The following is a 19,403-nucleotide window of genomic DNA, read 5'->3' as shown; positions in this document are numbered from 1 at the left end:
AAATTGCCATATAGCCCATAATTACTTCCTAAATGACTACGAGGCTCACTTAAATTTAATGATGCATTTATTAGGCCACTACGGGTGAATAACATTAACTAAAGCTCTTTGTAATGATAGTTTGACTGATAGCTGATTGCGCGCAATTTATGAATTCAAGGATGCTCGAATCCAGCGCACGTTTGAGGGGACAGAGAGCACGCGGCGCATGTGCAGCTAAGTCACCGCTTTGTCTTTAAAACAGTTGATACAGGTTAACTTGTCTTTAATATAAAAAATACATAAATAATGGGGCCAAACCTATATCTCCAATTTGACGTAAACACCGTTAGCGCTCGCAGTTAATTGACTCGAAAAAAGGCATCTGGCATGTTTGTCCTATTGGTAGTCATTTGTTGAAGCTTATGAGCTCAGTCTGTGAAAACATTCCTGCCAGAGTGCTACACACACACACACACACACACACACACACACACACACACACACACACACACACACACACACACACACACACACACACACACACACACACACACACTTCAATATTTAGGAACAAATTCAGAATTCATTTACATCGTAATGTTTCTTTGCTCATGGGTCTTTTTTCTTTTCTTTTTCTGATAATTAACTTTGGAGTTTGAAAAGATGGAGTTAGGCATGCAATCACCAGGACAACAGTAACTAATAACTGCCAGGCAAGCAGGGAAGTACATCTAACATTTGTGCAGCTATACAATGCATTTACACAAAGATATTGCAGACATGGCCGATAGGTCCCTGGGTGCACGTGTGTGCGTGTGTGGCGGGGGGTGCTTTTTTCCTATGCTTTTTTCGCCCGTGTTGTCATTCTTGCTCCCCGCATGTTTTACATGCTCCTCATTCTGAACAAAGAGACGCCAAAACATAACGCAGCCACCATACAAACATAACCAGAACTCAAACACGGAAGTCCTCTGACTTTTAAATCAGTGTCAGCTATCTCACAGTTAACAAGAACAGTGTAAGCGAGGACACCTCACAATCAAAGGACAAAGCAATTACACTATTTTCTACTTCTGTGCCTGGTTCTGTGTTTTATCTTGGCTTTAAATTTTGTTTAAAACTTTTGTTTATTTCAGCTCTCTTGCTCAAAACATTATGTGCTTCTGTAGCCTACATCATTTACTACATCAGTAACTGAATTAGGCCACCCAGCGTGCAGAATACACTAAATCAGTCAGGAGCCCATCACATAAACTTTGCAGCATGGGATACATTTGAACTGTGAAGAAAAACAAAACATGGATTTCTTCAGAGTGTCTCTGACAATACACAACTTTTATTGGTTGGCAAAAAGACGTTGGACCATTTTTTTAGTTTCTCAACATAAATCACCACATGAACTATAAAGCTTTCACATGTTGTTATTCTATAAGGCAGCTTGGTTATAATCACACAGTACTTTTAATTATATGTAATCTCTGAGGTCACCTGGGAGTAGACAGTGTCGCTTTAATTTTCTATCTCAGGGAGGGGTCTTCTCCTGCAACTTGAGGAACACTGGGCATAAATCGAGCTTTGATTTAATCAAATGCAAGTTGTGAAAAAAATAAATAATAATAATTTTCCATTTTCACTATTTCAGTAGCTATATGGGCCCCTCCACAACTGCTGCCCCCTCCTTCGCCTCCCTTTGTTCTCTCCAGCTCTAATAGGTTTTCCCCTGCCACACACAATTCACATTTTTTTTCCTCCTTTTCCCCAGCCCCTCACCCCCTTTCAGTGCATTGCCCAGTGTCGACTGGAGCATTTGAGCAATTTGAAATTAAAGCAAACAATGGGCAAGCACTCCCAGGGCCCTCTCGCTCACTATATTACACGGAGAACGCTCGTGTGCTCTTGCGCATTATTGGCAAGTCATTACGTTTCTCTGGAAACCGAGAGCGGGAGCTCGCTCAGAGGAATCGGTGATGCAAGCAGCAGCTGAGTGCTTGGAATAGCATGTGTGTTCTGGAGCATCCTTGGCAACAGCATGAGGAGCTGTCAAAACAAAACTGTATATTGACAAGGCGATATGTGCAGCTTGATATAGGCGTCCCAGAGCCCATATCCTTCCAAGGATAAAAATGTATTCCCGAAGGGAACCCTGATTCCTTCCTTTAGTTTATCCATTCTACAGTAAAAAAGCTACACATTTAGGGTCTTCTATGTGTAACTGTAGTCAAATGCAGGAGGTGTAGCATAATTCAGTTACTTGAAAACAGTTACAACCCAGAGTGACAATAGTGCAGGAGTGTGAGTATTCATATTATCCATTATTCAAAGCAAAGAGATAAATACAGGAAAAAGCAGTCCTTCGGTATTCATTTAAGTTGTAAAAAAAAAGTGAATAGGCATAGCAAAATGTAATAAAACGCTTATGATCCAGACAACAAAGATCCATGTGTGGATGTGTACAAACACACACATACATGTCATCATCAGCACATCCAAAAATAAATAAATAAATAAACACAATCTTCTCATACAATAGTAGAAAAGAGAAATGATGATGCAGGCAATGGTTTACTAGAGGACTGCCTAAAACAGATCTTGTCTGTGTGTATGTGTTTGTGTGCATGTGTGTGTGTAGTCTGCTAAAACCCTCTGAATCAAAAAGGGTTTCTGTAGGTGTAAACATCCAGCATTTATCCAGGGCTGCATCCACTTGACAGACGTACAGTGTGTGTGGACAGCCCGGTCATAATTACAGAATACCTTAAATGATATAAAAGCCCTGAGTGCTATACTTTGAGGTCACCAATAGTCATTTAGAGCAGACACTGCAATTTTCTATCTCAGCGAAAGCTCCTCTCTGACAGTCTAAGGGACTTTTATTCAGGCTTGCAAGAAAATAAAGGTTTTTGTTACTGATTACTCTGTCAGTTTGCTCATTGATTAATAAATCAGTTTTGATGACCTGAAGGCTCACAATGCTCACCAATGTAAAGACGAGTGAAAATACTCGTAACTTTTTTTCTGGACTCAAGAGCAAGAGAGAGGAAAAAGGATGATATATTTTATGGGAATGTGATGATATAAAGCAGAGAAAAACAGTAAACTGGCTCATTTAAGAATCTTAACCCAGATGATTGTTTTTGTTTTGCTTTTAGATGACATAACTGAGTATTATAGTGTGTAATATAGTGTACAATAATACGATCTACTTCAGTGAGTTATTTAATGGGTTATCATAGATTTATCTGAAATCGCTAATTTATTTAGTGTTTTCTAAATGTGTTTATTATGTAAATAAAGATTTCTCACCAAACTACAATTAAAGAGCAGCTTTCCACAGGACAGATTTAAGTCATCTTAGAGTTCAAACAAAATTAACTTATTTTACACACTGGGAGCGCTGGGGTTTTGTTTTATTTTTTTTAAATTTGCCCCCTCATAAAGTGAACTGCTTTGGACCGTCTCGCTTTTCTCTCTGCTCCAAACTTTGAAACCATGTGGAACCAAAATGGTAAGTTTGCTGCCGGCGATTCTCTTTTCACTTCCTGTCGGTAGGTACGCACACACGCGCGCCTTGCGTCATTACGCACTTCCCCTCCTCTATGAAGTTCCCCCTCTTCTCACCGTCGCGCCGTGACGGGGATGTTTTGGTGAAAGAAAATACAGCGTCAAAAGGGGACGTAAACACGTTTAAAACATGACATTAAGGCCCAGCGGGACCTAAAGTGGCGTCGTAGGGGAGCGAGAAGGCGTCTTCGGCGAAGCTTTGGGTCCGCCTTTATGTATTCCTCCGCATGTCCGCTTTCTTCGTAGATGGTGTCCGGCGAGCGTTGTCTGGCGGCGGACGACGAGTTCTTGACGAGTAACATGAAGGAAATGATTGGAGGGTGCTGTGTGTGTTCAGACGAGCGAGGCTGGGCGGAAAACCCGCTGGTGTACTGCGACGGACACGGCTGCAACGTCGCCGTGCATCAAGGTAAGCCACGGAGCTTGTGCTAGGAGCTAGCAGTTAGCTCGCAGGCTAGTTATCGTTGTCTTGTTGCAAGGTTATGGAGCCTCCTCCTCCTCCTGCTCTCACCAAGGCCAGGCTCAACGCATGTCGCTGGCCCCTCCGATGATTTGGCTTGGCAGCTAACAGGGCCTGTGTACCCTTCTGCTGATGATGGCTGACAGCAGCTTTATGCACACATTTCTAGCTGCGAGGCGTGCTGTTTTCCCCCTCTACTAAGACCTGTCACGTGCTCAGAGAAGGAGGGTTACTCTCCTCTTGACAAACGGTATAAACTTAAGAGGTGAGCTCGAAACCAGCAGTTTAAACCATGCATGCAGTCAACGGAGTAAACAAATACAATAAATCTGGCTCTAAATAAAGAGAGGAAGCAGTTTAGTGTGGAAAACATTTTTTGTTTTGTGTTTTAGGGGGTCCAGTTCAAGAAGCAAAACAGTGATTTCTGCACGCTAACTCTCACTCACTCACGTGATGACGTCCACTGTTTACATAGCTGGTCATGTGTCCATTTGGCAAACAGTGGGATGCTATTTGAAATGTCAGCAGCTCTGAAGTCAGTGCACGGCAGTGTATTTGGACTTGTAGCACTGTTCTGTTTGTAACAATTTGTGGCAGTGTTTAGACTGCTTAGTAGGCCTGTCTGGCAGCAGCGTGATTGTAAGTAAACATAGGAAACGGCTAAAGTGTTACATACTTCACTGCACTCATCAGGTCAGATGTTAACACTTTCTTTGTATTTATCTCCCTCTGTTCAAATTCGAGCTACATTTTGTAAGGTTGAAGAAATCTGCGAATAAACCTTGTTGAATATTTGAATTTCTTCCATAAGATGTCAGGTATCAGTACTCTGTAGAAAATATGGTTTCCCTAAGCACAATACTTTTAATTTTTCAAGGAAAACTGACATTTGAAGCTTTGAAAGCTACTTATTCTCCAGAAATGAACTAATTAAGATTAGTTGGTGCTCTGATTCAGACAGCACTCGTGTCATGATCTGCCCTTGAACCGCAGCTGAAACGGCTTCTTTTTAAGTTAGGCTAGTATCAGATTAAGTTAACTAGGAACATTCAGTAGTCTATAATGGAGATGCAATGATTGGAAATTTCTTGACCAATCCTAATTTTCCAGAACTATTGAAAATAGTTTACAGTTATAACTCACAGCATACACAAATGAAAATAAACTTTTCTTTAAAGAAAAATATTATGTTCATGCTGATGAGATTATTACATTTGAGAATATTCCCCAAACTACAGCAAGTTACAGGATCTTCTCTCACTTAACTGAAAATAGGGTACTCTGTTACTGAAAGAGGTACAAATAATTAACTACTGAACCACTTTCACTTGATGCTGTCTAGCTTACCAAATAAAAAGCGGGCGAAACAGATTTGTATAGCAAAACAAATGTCAGGTACTTGCATCATTTTACAGTATGTTTATAAATTCCCCAGATAACAGAAAATCTTTTTTTTTTTGTCTTTTTTGTTTTACTTGTCTAAATGATTTTCTTCATAACTACTTTGATTCGTTGCTCATACCGAGGCTTAGCTTTAGCCACTTTCCCTTTGCTCTCTCTTTAGGTATCTCACTAGGTTATGAATGTATTTGCGGTTTATTTAACTGTGTCTTCATTCACTTCCATGATAACAAGGTATCCTGCTTGCGACAAATTGACTGTGCTGCATCGTGCACAGACCGCTCTTATTCGGTCCAGCCACCCGTCTTTGTCAAAACCACTAGAAATGTTTTGATTGATTGTTATAACTGAGCATTTTTGGAAGTGACGAACACTAACTGCTGTTAGAGTAGCAAACAAAACTGCACGTAATTAATTGGCTCTTTCTTATAATATTTCAAACTGAATTGCGTAGTATGTGCAGAAGATCTTGATATTTCATCTTTGTTTGGTCACTCGTGTCTTCATTTGAACTCTGTAACCCTTGGATGTTTTGTTCTCCAAAATCTGGATTATAGCTGTTTATTCCAGCGGATTATGGGCTCTGGTCAGATCCGAGATAATCTCGAAATGTGTAGAGGTAGGCTATTTAGGGTAGTCTGGCCGCATTTAGGGTAGCACTGCCTTGTGCTTGTACCTTTACAACAAGTCTGATTCTCTTAAATCGAACTTGAAAACAGAAAATGTGTTAATTTAAATTGAAAACAAGTCTATTTAAATAATGTAAATCAGGTTTTTTTCCCTTGTTGTGTGGAAGTATAAAGTGTAAATTATAAATCTGTGACCTTGTTAATGCATCATCCATGTAGAAAGTTTAATGAAAAACATCTAATATAGTTAGTCTAGCTTTAAATGTAGCCAGTTATGATTTTGACATTTCCTCAAAATTTTTGTAGTTGTGTTGGAAGCCAAATAAATGCTGTGGCTTGTTTCAGTGAAACATCTTTGTGTATGAGTTAATAACTGATGCCAATATAGATTCCTAATGACAATGGTTTGCTAGTGATTTCACCATTGTCCCAAATATTTTGTAGGACAAGGAAATGATGTCAGTGCAGTGGCATAAAAATAGCATCTGTGAAAGCAGCGTGCTCAGCAGTCTGTTAGATCAAAAAGCTGTTCTCCTCCATCCAAACCAGCTTAGTTGCACATGTCAGTTTCTGGCACATGTGAGGAGTGGAGATGATGTGATGTTTATGAAGATGTGAAACATCAGGTTATGAAAATGTTTTTTAAGACTGACTGTGTTGTGGTTACTGTGACTGACACTGTTTGTTTCTTTACCCCAGCCTGCTATGGCATTGTGCAGGTGCCCACTGGTCCTTGGTTTTGCAGAAAGTGTGAATCTCAGGAGCGAGCAGCCCGCGTGGTGAGTCACAAAGCCCTCTACCCTTTCATCACTGATGATTTAATGCCTACAATCACAGGACTTATCCTGAGCCGTCCTATTGTTAATAAGCGAGCCAAGAAAATGGCACCAGGTTGGGTGGTGCGTCATTTTTGTGTCTGTTTATAGATCCTGGATAAAAGCGGTTGTAAAAACAAGTCCCACAGCATGTTTCTTCTGCAATATTCCTTAATGTCAGGAAAGACAAACTTGAGGGAGCTTGTAATTGCTTCTCTATTACGTAGTCTGCAGCTTGTACAACAAGACTTGCAACTCTTTAGCACTGCAAAACAACAAATAGCTCAAGTTCATTTGCGAGAGTGTTGTGAGATCATGTTAAGAGATCGTAAGTCAGTGTTCTGAGGGTAGAATCGTGATTCAAGTAATGATCCTTGTCACAAATTTGGTTAAACGATATAATCATGTTCATTAGGGATGGGTACCGGTTCTGACATAAACGGTAGTAACCAGACCGAAAAGCAGCGCACATTTCGGTGCTTTATTTCGGTGCTTTTTTTTCCTGAGCTGTGATACACTTCTAGCCAATCATTTTACGTTTCCGAGGATAGTAGGCGGGGCCAGGTACGTCCGTTCTGTTAGAGCAGAGCTACAGATTAAAAATGTCCAAGGCGAAGCGGTCAAAAGTATGGCTGTACTTCACAGCAAAATATGCAAACTCAGCAGCAACAAGTGCTTTAAGCTGATACTGTGATACTGTCAAAGGAGGTAACACCAAGAATCCGATTAAACAGCTGGCGACGCATAGGTTTTTTTTAAAAGCCAAGAAATGCGCCGTATTTGATAGCTTGCTGCGAGACCTCACACTGTGCACGTCGGGTGTGGTGCCAGTTATCGGACCCGGAGCAACATCCCCCAAAAACCCGAAGAATAGAGTCCTGGCCCCTAGCCCTGCCAGTGTAGCAGAAATGATGACGGGTGATGATGGCAGCAGCAGCCGTTCTTCTCTGCATGAGTAGCTTCATGTTGTTCGTGTGTAATTTACGTTGAGTAGGCTAACCACGTTATTACATTAATGCATGTAAGGTGAACTAGCAAACATCATCATAGCTACATGCGGCTGTCTTCTTGTTTGATGGCAGATACTCCCTTCACCCTGGCCAAAAAGGCTAAAATGACCAAAGAAAAAGTGGAAAACAGTTAAACATGAGAGGTTTTTGGACAAAGTTTGTGTTTTTTCCATTGTTTAAGCACTGCTTCCAGCCAAGAGTGATACCATATATGCCACATAGCTGCAGAAAAGGCTAACATTGTTATCTTTTTACAAAAAAACCCAGCTGAACATGAGAGGTTTTTGGACAAAGTTTGTGTTCTCCATTCTTTAAGCACCGGTTCGAGCACCGTTTAAGCACCGGCACCGTTTCAAAAGTACCGATTTGGCACCGGTATCGGATAAAACCTAAACGATACCCATCCCTAATGTTCATAAGAGTCCTCTCCAGTTATGCCACATTTCCGCTAGCACCTTCTCTGTAGAGCAGAGTCTGTTTCAGTCGTACCACCTTAATGTGCGTGTTATAGAAAGATGGGCCTAAAGTCCCAGGATGCCATTTGTGCTTGACACAACACAACGATGGAATACATGGAGGCGACGGCATACCTGCTGCTCAGTCTGTCACAAATGATGTCTGCAGCTCGTTGTTGGATCACAGTGCTAGTTTGTGTGTGGACATTTCCCTTGCTGTTGGGATGCGGTAATGGCGGATTTGAGTGTTGTGAAGAAGTCTCTTCATGACTCATTGAGTGACGCCATTGACTGAGCAATCGGTGGCAGTGATGCTGTTCACATTTTTTGGATCAACTCACTTCAAAAAATATACCTGGTAGCCAACGGAGAACCTTAAAAACCAGCTCGAGTAGGTGTTAGTGGGAAAAAAGGCAGAAAAAAAGAAGCTACTGATAACTCGTAAAAGTCTGCAAGAGTGGAAGTCTCCACCACTTCGGCTTTTCTCTGAGGATGTTTTATTGAGGATGTAAATTCCAATCCCAAGTTTGGCTCTGATGTGCATCGGTTGGAATTGTGTTATAACCAGTCACTCTTTTGCTTAGTTTATGTGGAGTAAGAAAGCTTGGACTTTGCTGTTTTGATACAATCTGTGAAATTCCTCCAAAAAGTAGATTTATGCCAAATTGAAATCATCCACGCAAATAAACTGTGGTCTGTTTGCCCAGCTAGTATGGTTAATATTGGCTGGTAAGAACTGTGGTGTAGACAAAAAACATCATTTTAAGTTTAAAAAATGGTTTCAGAATATGTCCCGAGTAGGGCTGGGCCATATTATACCGTTCACGGTAATACCGGTATAATGTTAGGCAACGATAGGAAAATGAAATATCGCGATAGAATGGGAGTAAAACGCGCATGCGCAGTGCCTTTGTTTTCATACGCACATGGCCGATTGTTGAGTGAAACAGATGAACCAGAATTGGTTTGTAAAAATGGTGCAACTTCCGTGATGTGGAACTGGTTTGGTGTTTGTCCGTCAGATACACAACAAAGCACATTTTTTTGCAGAACATGCAAGCGGCCGTTGTCATTGTCATATTTGTCGGACTAAGATGCTCTTAAATCTGGGAGTAATCTGGGTCCTAAACTCCGTATCTTCAGGTCAAACAACACTGCAGCATCACTTAGAGTTAAAAACTGTCTAAATTCTTTCATCTTTAATAAAACGATCAGCATTGCTGCTTTACCAGGTGTAACTATAAAGTTTAACTTCCAGGCATCCATGAAAACAAAAGTTATTACATTTAACGGAGTTAGAAGTTAGCAGGAAGCTAGCGGAAGTTAGCTCGCTAGTTTCGCTAGTTACCTAAGCATGATATAGCATGTTCTGACTGAGAGATTTCTGAAAAAAATCAAACGTACAGCTCTGCTATCACTTCCAACATAAATGAAGACAGGAAACTAAACAGCAGTGACGTTTGTAGGGTTACTGAAGTTGGGCTAGCTGGTATATAATGATGTGCTATGTGATCGCTAGCGACACAGCTATGTTAGCATAACATAAACAGTGAAGCTGGAGGACGAACACTAACACTTTTCCACTTATAAAAGTTAACGTGAAGGTTCTTCATGGTTAGAGACAAATGCAATTGCATGGCAGGATGCTGTAAACGGACCAAACTTCAGTCAGGAGAACAACTGAGATAATCCATCCACAATACCAGGTTAGTCATTAATATACTGCAACAACATGGGAATAGAGCAGCTGCCAGAGAATTCAACATTAATGAATCAATGGTACAGAAGTGGAGGAAGCAAGAAGAATGAGTTTAATAAAGTTTGATTTATCTGACTGCTTTGTTTCGCTTAATGTGCCTTATAATCCCGTGCACCTTATGGTCCGAAAAATGCGTACTGCACACTGCAGTTTAATGTTGCAAAGCACCTCTTTTTAACTTCAGTGGATATTATATATGGTTATGCTCAGGATATGTCAGCCCATTTCTACTGGAAATGCCTTTTGGTTAAACTTTCAGCAAGGAATTTGCATTTGCACTGTTACATTTTTATAAAGCTTTAATGTACATAAAAACCAGCTTCTTGTTTAAGTGAAAATAAATGGAAAGTTGTCTTTTTGCGCTAGTAATGTTGTGGAGTTGTATTTTGTCTCGCATCAATTATATCGTCGGTTATATCGTTATCGCAAATTTTCAAATATATATCGTGATAAATATTTTTGGCCATATCGCCCTGCTCTAGTCCCGAGTACATTTCCAAGTGGCCTCTCGGTGCAGTTTTGTTTATGGTCAGAAATCAAATGGAGCAAACATAATTTGTAATTGCAGACATGTGGTTTAAGCTTATTTCAACAGTCACACTCCTAATAAATCAATCTGCTGCTTGGAAGCTGTCCTAAAACCAACTGCAGCATCTAACTGCATAAGCAGTGTAAATGTAAACAATACGGTAACCATGGTAACGCATGCTCCCGCCAGCATGTGGACGCAGAGAGTTTACGCCGATCAGTTGAAGCTGAGGTCTGTAGTATTTGTGTCGTGTCTGTGCCGTGTGGGTTAATTCCATTAAAAGCACAGAGTGATCCTAGAATATTTCCAAGTAGGGTGGCTCTTTCTTTATTGTTTATTTGTTTGTTTTTTGGTTCTGTTTTGCCCGTTTGTTATTGTTCATGACCTGTGATGGATTTGCTGCCTGCAACAATAATGTAGTAATAATGCTAATGTGCATTTATTTCTTTGAAGTCAAAGACTTTAAACATAGATGTTAAAATTGTTAGACATCACACTAATGTGCTGTTAGTCACCAGGATTTGGTGAAAATAGAGACACCATAGTACTGCACCTCTGTATTTAATGTCAGTGTGTGAAAATGTGTTGATTTTATACTTTAAACTGTTTAAATATGTTAAAAAAAAAATCTTAAATGGAATTCTTAAAGAGATTTGTAGCAATGCGGGACATTTTGTGAACAAAGCAGTGCAGGAATTACTTCAAATTTGTGCACATTAGCAGAAAGGTTTGACTCATCGATCTGCTTGTAAGTAATTAAAATTCACATCAAGCTCAGTTGTATTTTTGAAACCCAAGTCACAATTCGAAGCTAGAAGGAAAGATACGTTTGCTCTATATTTAACACTTCTTCCTGAATATTCAACATATCATTTGATTTTGAAGGTCAACTGCAGTTGATTGCATTATATGGTGATACACAGCAAGAGGATTTGGGGCATTACTTTCTTTAATATTCAACTAAATTATTAGTATTGTATGTGCAGCACTGAAGGGACTATGACACATTTTTGTGATTCCTGTACGCTCACACAGAGCGACCCTGCTCTTCATGCCAATGTTGTAGAAAAACCATTCAGCACTGGTTACACTTGGCTATGGTTGATGCTGACAGTCGCTCGGGCTTTGCTATTAGATGTTATGACTTGATATTGTGTTTATCTATTCATCCTGTTCTCTTTTTAAGGCCACTTATGTAGAGTAATTGTAGCAGGTTAAATCATTCATCTCTGTATGGAAATAAAGTCAGCTGGGATTGGGGGATGTCCCTATGATATACAGTCATATGAAAGAGTTTCCACAGGATTGTGTGCAGTTGTTTGAAAAACTAAGCCCACTTCAGTAGCTTTTAGAACCATCTTTAGCAATGATAACTTCAAATAATGGTTTTCTGTCTCTTTATCAGTCTCTCACATCGCTGAGGAATTTTGGCCCACTTTTTGTTGCCTCACTTCTTTATTTCTTATACACAGCATTCAAACCTCCAGGCCTCCAGTTGAAATCTGGAATTTGACTGGATCATTACAGCACCTTGATTCTTTGCTTTTTCAGCCATTCTGTTGTAGACCTACAACATTATTTATATCTACTTGTTTTTATTTTATGGGAAGCAGATCTGTGTGTAGGATCATTGTCCCGTTGCATGACCCAATTTCAGCCAAGCTTAAGTTGTCAGACAGATGGCCTCAAATTTGACTCTAGAGTACTTTAGTATACAGAGGAGTTCATGGTCCACCCAATGAATGCAAGGTGCCCAGCGCCTATGGCTGCAAAACAAGCCCAAATCATCACCCCTCTACCACTGTGCTTGGCAGTTGTTGGTCTTGTCTGTCCAAAGGACATTGTTCCAGAGGTCTTGTGGTTTGTTCAGAGCTAACTTGCAAGCTAAGGATGTTGCCATGTTCTTCTGGCCTTCTCCTGACAAACCTTTCCAACAAGCTTTATTTATTCAGTCATTCTGTAATTGTTCTGTCGTGACTTTAATATTTAATGTGATAACCGAGGCCTGAACAGTCTGAGATGTAGCTTTCAGGTTTTTTGCATTTTTCTAAGCATTGCACAGCCTGAGCTTAAGGTGAATTTGCCTGGATATATACCTCTGGTAAGAAGCACCCCAAACGTCTTTTTTCCCCCCTACAGATGCACTCACACTTGTTGATGATCAATTAATCAAGGCCATTTGATTAACAGCACATGGCTGACTTCCTCCTCCTCCTCCTGAAAGCAGTAAGGGAGTCTCTGTTTCCCTCCTGTGTGCGAGCTGTGAGAGCTGCACATAAGTAGCCACTCAGTTCTGTCTGTGCCACTCACAATTAGAGATGAGTGTTATAGTGGTTGGATAGCACTACATGAACATTAAATTATACCAAATTCCTAGCCCCATCCCTGGTGGCTGCTGCCACCAGGTTTAAGACCTTTACTGGCGGAAACCCTGGATGATGGTCAAGAGTGATCACTAATAGCTTGCTAGTCGAGACAATATTCAGGTCGTTCAGCCTATTACTGCATTCAATCAATATTATTTTTAAATCATTGTCGGGTGTCAGCATTTCCACATATAACTGACATGTGACACCAGGATTCATGAGTACACAGGCGAACACACGGGTCAGATTAGCATCTCTGATATGTTTGAAATGGTCGTCTGTGTGAGAAGCAGCTACGGCTCTATATGGTTGGAGTGATGGCAGCTTATTATACAAACATAGGTTAGTGATTTAATATTTAAAGATGACAATTTTTGTCAAATACACACGAGAAAATGCTAACATAATACATATTAATATGTAGTGCCTTACTACCCATCTCTTCTATAATGCGTTTTTGGTATACAGTGTGAGGGTCATCACACTGCAACAGTTAGATTATACAGAACTGACCTGACAGCAGCTTACTCTGACTTATTAAACAGAGGATTGTAATGAATTTTATATTACTGAATGACATGTTTTATTACTGAGCAGCACCCATCATTGTACCGCTCCCTAGTGAGACTTGAAAGCTTGCTTGAATTAAGCAAACTTTCATTTAAGATGAAATGGCCATGTGTACCATTCCATATTAAATCTCTGTACAGATTGGTGGAAGCTGCAGTATACGGGGGCATATTAACTAGGAAGAATAAATTACAGGTCCTCACAGACTTGGCTGCTACTCCTACTTTATGTGGTGTAACTGCCTCCACCAGCAGGTTTCTCTTTGGCATGTTCCTACTGTCCTATGCGTCATGCCTGTCAATCTGCATACTGTTCCAGTTACTATCACATTTAACTAAATAATTTTTTAAAGCTTGAACCTCCTTAAGCCTTGAAACTGTTTCAGTGTGGCTTGTTAGACGGATAATATTTGCTGTGTGTGGTGAACCGGGTGTACCAAAAAGAATCATCTGATTTCAAAAGGCTGCGGTTTTTGAAGTAATGGAGATGGAAGCTTGTGGTAAATTTTAAAATACTGAGCTGAATATAAAGTTTTACATGCAAAATGTTTGCAAGTGCTGAATGTGTTCCCCTCTGGATGCATGGCATATGTCCATACGATAGTCAGACTCCCATACTTTTGTGAGCATGTCTGGAGTCACTGCAGCCGCTGTTGTTGTGCTGCCTATCGGGAAACACGTGAAACTCAGGGATCTGCTCTTTCTAACAGTACCTGTTTCAGTTGTTACCGTTGAACGTCTGTGGAATCAAAGCATTTTGAAATTGGATTTTACTTTTTCATAAACCCTGTATTAAGGGATTTACACACCCGATGTGTAAAATCTGTGCAAATATTTTTTTGGACTCCCCTATTTTTATTGCAGCCGTTCACACCGACCGCGTAATTTCGCTGGACAAATTTGCAGCATTTATTTATTTATTTATTTTTTTAGCCAAGCCTGATTATTCTGATTCCAGTAGACAGATCTGAGCAATCAGACTGCTGCATTTGGCAGCATGTGCACTTGCAGCTCAAAACACGCACTGGTGCTCCATATACAAATAGTAAAACAATACCGTTTTACCTCAGACTCAGAGCTAGATGCTGCTCCGGGTCAGTCGGCTCTCTGGAATTATTTCTCTGCTTCCTCAGATGTGGTCCCAACTTCTCCAACAAGAGCTCGAACTGCCCCACTGACACCCTAAAATATGTACAGCAACAGCTTCGACTCCTGGATCAAACCATAAAATTCTCCGTGCTGCTGCCTCCTCATGAGAACTGGATAAACCCAGAATCTCAGTTTCTTCCTTGTCTTGTCTGTCTTCATTTTTTTTCGTGTGTGTGTGTGTGTGTGTGTGTGTGTGTGTTGTTTTTTTGTTTTGTTTTGTTTTGTTTTTAAGTACAAATTTTCTGCAAAAATGCAACCCATTCGGTATTTGTAAGAGCTCAGTGTGTAACTTTATAGTGCAAAAGTAGTTCCTGGTTATGTTCCTGCTGAACGCAGCCTTGGCAAACGTTGCATTTCTAATAACTGCAACAGGGTGGTTGGGCTCACCTGCTCTCCACAAACACCTGAATCATCACACATAAGGTTGTCCTCTCAAATTAATATGATGTCTTTAAACCTTTAAGGATCGGACTAGACTTTGTCAGTCCAAGATTAACTTCATGTTGCTGTTGACACAGGTGCTGGAATGATCTGCCTACTTTCTCTATTCATGTGTGAAAAGCAAATATACTTTTGCTGATATTTATCATGATGGCAAACTGCTTTTCTTTTAACTCGTGGAACTAATGGAGGAATAGAAGAAATCTGACAATAACTTGCTGTACTCTGCTGTCATGTTAAAAATGCTTAGTTTGCTAGGATCACCCTCAATGGGTTACCTAAGTGCATTTGTAACAGTCTCTGTGTGTACAAAAACTTTACCTTGAAGTTGATGGGTCATTTACTAAATGACCATGATTTTTGTGTCTCCAACTTTGCTAGAAAAGTCGGTGTGTGGTTCAGACTCCTAAACTCCATGTCTGATTTATAAACTTAGTAAAAAAATTGCATGTACAGTGGGGCAAAAAAGTATTTAGTCAGCCACCGATTGTGCAAGTTCCCCCACCTAAAATGATGACAGAGGTCAGTAATTTGCACCAGAGGTACACTTCAACTGTGAGAGACAGAATGTGAAAAAAAAAATCCATGAATTCACATGGTAGGATTTGTAAAGAATTTATTCGTAAATCAGGGTGGAAAATAAGTATTTGGTCACCTCAAACAAGGAAAATCTCTGGCTCTCACAGACCTGTGACGTCTTCTGTAAGAAGCTTTTCTGTCCCCCACTCGTTACCTGTATGAATGGCACCTGTTTGAACTCATCATCTGTATAAAAGACACCTGTCCACAGCCTCAAACAGTCAGACTCCAAACTCCGCCATGGCCAGGACCAAAGAGCTTTCGAAGGACACCAGGAAAAGTATTGTAGACCTGCACCAGACTGGGAAGAGTGAATCTACAATAGGCAAGCAGCTTGGTGTGAAAAAATCAACTGTGGGAGCAATCATCAGAAAATGGAAGACATACAAGACCACTGATAATCTCCCTTGATCTGGGGCTCCACGCAAGATCTCATCCCGTGGGGTCAAAATGATCATGAGAACGGTGAGCAAAGATCCCAGAACCACACGGGGGGACCTGGTGAATGACCTGCAGAGAGCTGGGACCAAAGTAACAAAGGTCACCATCAGTAACACACTAAAACGGCAGGGAATCAAATCCCGCAGTGCCAGACGTGTTCCGCTGCTGAAGCCAGTGCATGTCCAGGCCCGTCTGAAGTTTGCCAGAGAGCACATGGATGATACAGCAGAGGACTGGGAGAATGTCATGTGGTCAGATGAAACCAAAGTAGAACTTTTTGGTATAAACTCAACTCGTTGTGTTTGGAGGAAGAAGAATACTGAGTTGCATCCCAAGAACACCATACCTACTGTGAAGCATGGGGGTGGAAACATCATGCTATGGGGCTGTTTTTCTGCCAAGGGGACAGGACGACTGATCCGTGTTAAGGACAGAATGAATGGGGCCATGTATCGTGAGATTTTGAGCCAAAACCTCCTTCCATCAGTGAGAACTTTGAAGATGAAACGAGGCTGGGTCTTCCAACATGACAATGATCCAAAACACACCGCCCGGGCAACAAAGGAGTGGCTCCGTAAGAAGCATTTGAAAGTCCTGGAGTGGCCTAGCCAGTCTCCAGACCTCAACCCCATAGAAAATCTGTGGCGGGAGTTGAAAGTCCGTGTTGCTCGGCGACAGCCCCAAAACATCACTGCTCTCGAGAAGATCTGCATGGAGGAATGGGCCAAAATACCAGCTACTGTGTGTGCAAACCTGGTAAAGACCTATAGTAAACGTTTGACCTCTGTTATTGCCAACAAAGGTTATGTTACAAAGTATTGAGTTGTATTTTTGTTATTGACCAAATACTTATTTTCCACCCTGATTTACGAATAAATTCTTTACAAATCCTACCATGTGGATTCATGGATTTTTTTTTTTCACATTCTGTCTCTCACAGTTGAAGTGTACCTCTGGTGCAAATTACTGACCTCTGTCATCATTTTAGGTGGGGGAACTTGCACAATCGGTGGCTGACTAAATACTTTTTTGCCCCACTGTAATGTAGTGAATAATTGTTATGCCAAGCTTTATTTAAGTGAAACAGAGTAAAAGGATTACCTTTGATCGTTATTTTATGGCAACACATTGCTAGATTTGAAGCAAAGTAACAGCTCAGGTCTATTTCATATGCCATTTACTGCTAAAGGATTTGCGATGCTTTAATTGGATTAATAAGTAAATTAAGTTTTCCGCTGCAACTGAGTACATGCACTTGGATGAAACACAACCTTAGGTGGCAGGTAGCGAGGGTGTTTTCCCAGAGAGTTTCTGGCCGTGTGCCCAAGTCCGGGCGACAGGCCAGCTCCTCTCACTTACACTCATATTTGTCATACCTCGAGCAAGCACATGAGGTTGACCTCTTGTTTCTGACATGATGTTTCGTCTTTACCCACAGAGGTGCGAGCTCTGTCCCCACAAAGATGGAGCGCTCAAGAGGACGGACAACGGAGGTATGCTTCTTCTCAGCTGCGCACACACACTCATACATGCTGCCATCTGTGGTTAACCTCTTGTGGATTTTGTCATTAATTGCATGTCACCAGCAAGTTTAAGGGCTGTAAGCATGCTGGGAGAGTTATGTTGCTGTTTGTTGTATGTGCTGCCTCTGTAGCGTCCTTGCCAGTCCATGTTTTATGAGGGTGTGTCAGTGTGTGTATGTTTATGGGGGGGCGGGACAGGATGGGTATAGTGCGTAGCCTGTGAGGAGTCTCCACACTGGGTTCATTGGGAGGTCAGCTTGTTGGAGACTGTAAATATTCTCTGTGCGCGTGTGTGTGTGTGTGTGTGTGTGTGTGTGTGTGTGTGTGTGTGTTTGTTTGAGTCAGGGTGAGAGAGGCACAGCTGTGGGATTGTGTCCAGGCCTGCAGGGAGGCATCAGGACAACACTAACACACACCATTTTACTACTTTCTCTTTTATTTTACCCTTCCCATGACCCCTCTCTCCCTCGTTTTTCCTCCCATTTTTCTTTCACAATCTTTTCCCCAACTCTGTTACTCCGCTCATCAGTTCCTCTTCACTTGTTGATCTGTGTGGTGGTAGTTGTTGTTTCAGGTGGGACCGTAATAAAGCAGAGCAAGTTCTGAAATGGGTATTTGATCCATCATGTTAACATATAGCAGACCGAGAAAAAAGGAATAGCATAGAAAGGCAGAAATTCAGTCTTTATCCGTCTTCCCGGTCTCCATTTTACAGCTTAAGGTTAAAGATGATCATTTTCAATCATCATCTGTCTTCATATATTTAATTGGGACCCGATTGAAACACATTTGGTTCTCACAGGTTGGTTGTAAGACATGTTAAACTCGAGGCAGCAGTTTGAAAACTTCAGGTGTTGATTTGGAGCGTCATTGTAAAGTTTATAACTGTACTGTGACAGCAGAGACCACATGGCTCCTAATGTTTCAAGTGTTTATCAAAGGAGCTAATAAGCCATTATCAGAAGCTCGCAGCCCTTTGCCTCATTTTTAACTTTTGTCTCAGCACGGTGGACTCTGTTAACTTCTTGACGTCACAGATGTCGGTAAAACGATGCTTTGTTCGGTTCTTGTGGGATTAAAGTGCGAACGCTGAGTTTGAGGAGGAAGGTTGTGCCAGTTTTATAGTCCTGTTTTATAGGCCTCTTCCAGATTCTTGGAGGGACTTCAAAACAACAACATGCCCCCATTTTACACTCGCTCCCTCCCCTGTGTCCCGCCCTCTGCCCTCCTCCCCCTGTCCCGCTCACCAGGTCAAAGGCAGGTCAGGGGTTCAACTGTAAGTTTAAGCCTGTTTTTGTTTCCGCTATGGGGGGAAAAACAGACACCTCCAGTGTAGCAGGAGACTCCCACCTCCATCTGACCTCCTGTTCACCTCCTCCAACTCCTCCTCAGCTCGTCGTCAATTCTGCTGCCACTCCACCATGCCTATGCCTCACTGTCATTCTGCTGCCCCCAGTTTGTCTTCACTGACAGGAAGCTGTGCATGTGTTAAGGCTCAGTGAATGGCTGCTTAGGTCGATGACCACCAATTTACAAATTAAAGCATTTGAGATTCTAGATCGAAACTCCAAGAGGTGAGGTTCACACTGACTTATCAGCAACCCTAAAGTTACATTTTTAGGTTTGTGTGACACTGCACAGCTTTAAAGGAGATGATTTATATATAATGTAGCTTCAACTAGGGGATAACCTTAAAGTTGAACTTTGTTGACATAATTTGCTGTTTAAAACAGG

The 19,403-nt window shown here is 41.2% G+C and overlaps 1 protein-coding gene across 1 annotated transcript in view; it reads left to right on the top strand.

The window, feature by feature from the left end:
• The first annotated feature begins 2,453 nt into the window (after positions 1-2,453).
• mllt10 (MLLT10 histone lysine methyltransferase DOT1L cofactor) overlaps positions 2,454-19,403 on the top strand; it is a 49,247-nt gene continuing 32,297 nt past the window's right edge. Inside the window, 3 exon segments of the mRNA XM_026179398.1 lie at positions 2,454-3,952; positions 6,733-6,812; positions 17,585-17,639. Coding sequence (XP_026035183.1) covers positions 3,790-3,952; positions 6,733-6,812; positions 17,585-17,639 — 298 coding nt within the window. The 5' untranslated portion in view covers positions 2,454-3,789.

This window comes from Astatotilapia calliptera, chromosome 9 (genome assembly GCF_900246225.1).
Source record: "Astatotilapia calliptera chromosome 9, fAstCal1.2, whole genome shotgun sequence".
Lineage (NCBI taxonomy): Eukaryota > Metazoa > Chordata > Actinopteri > Cichliformes > Cichlidae > Astatotilapia > Astatotilapia calliptera.
This window is presented reverse-complemented; position numbering and strand designations above follow the sequence as displayed.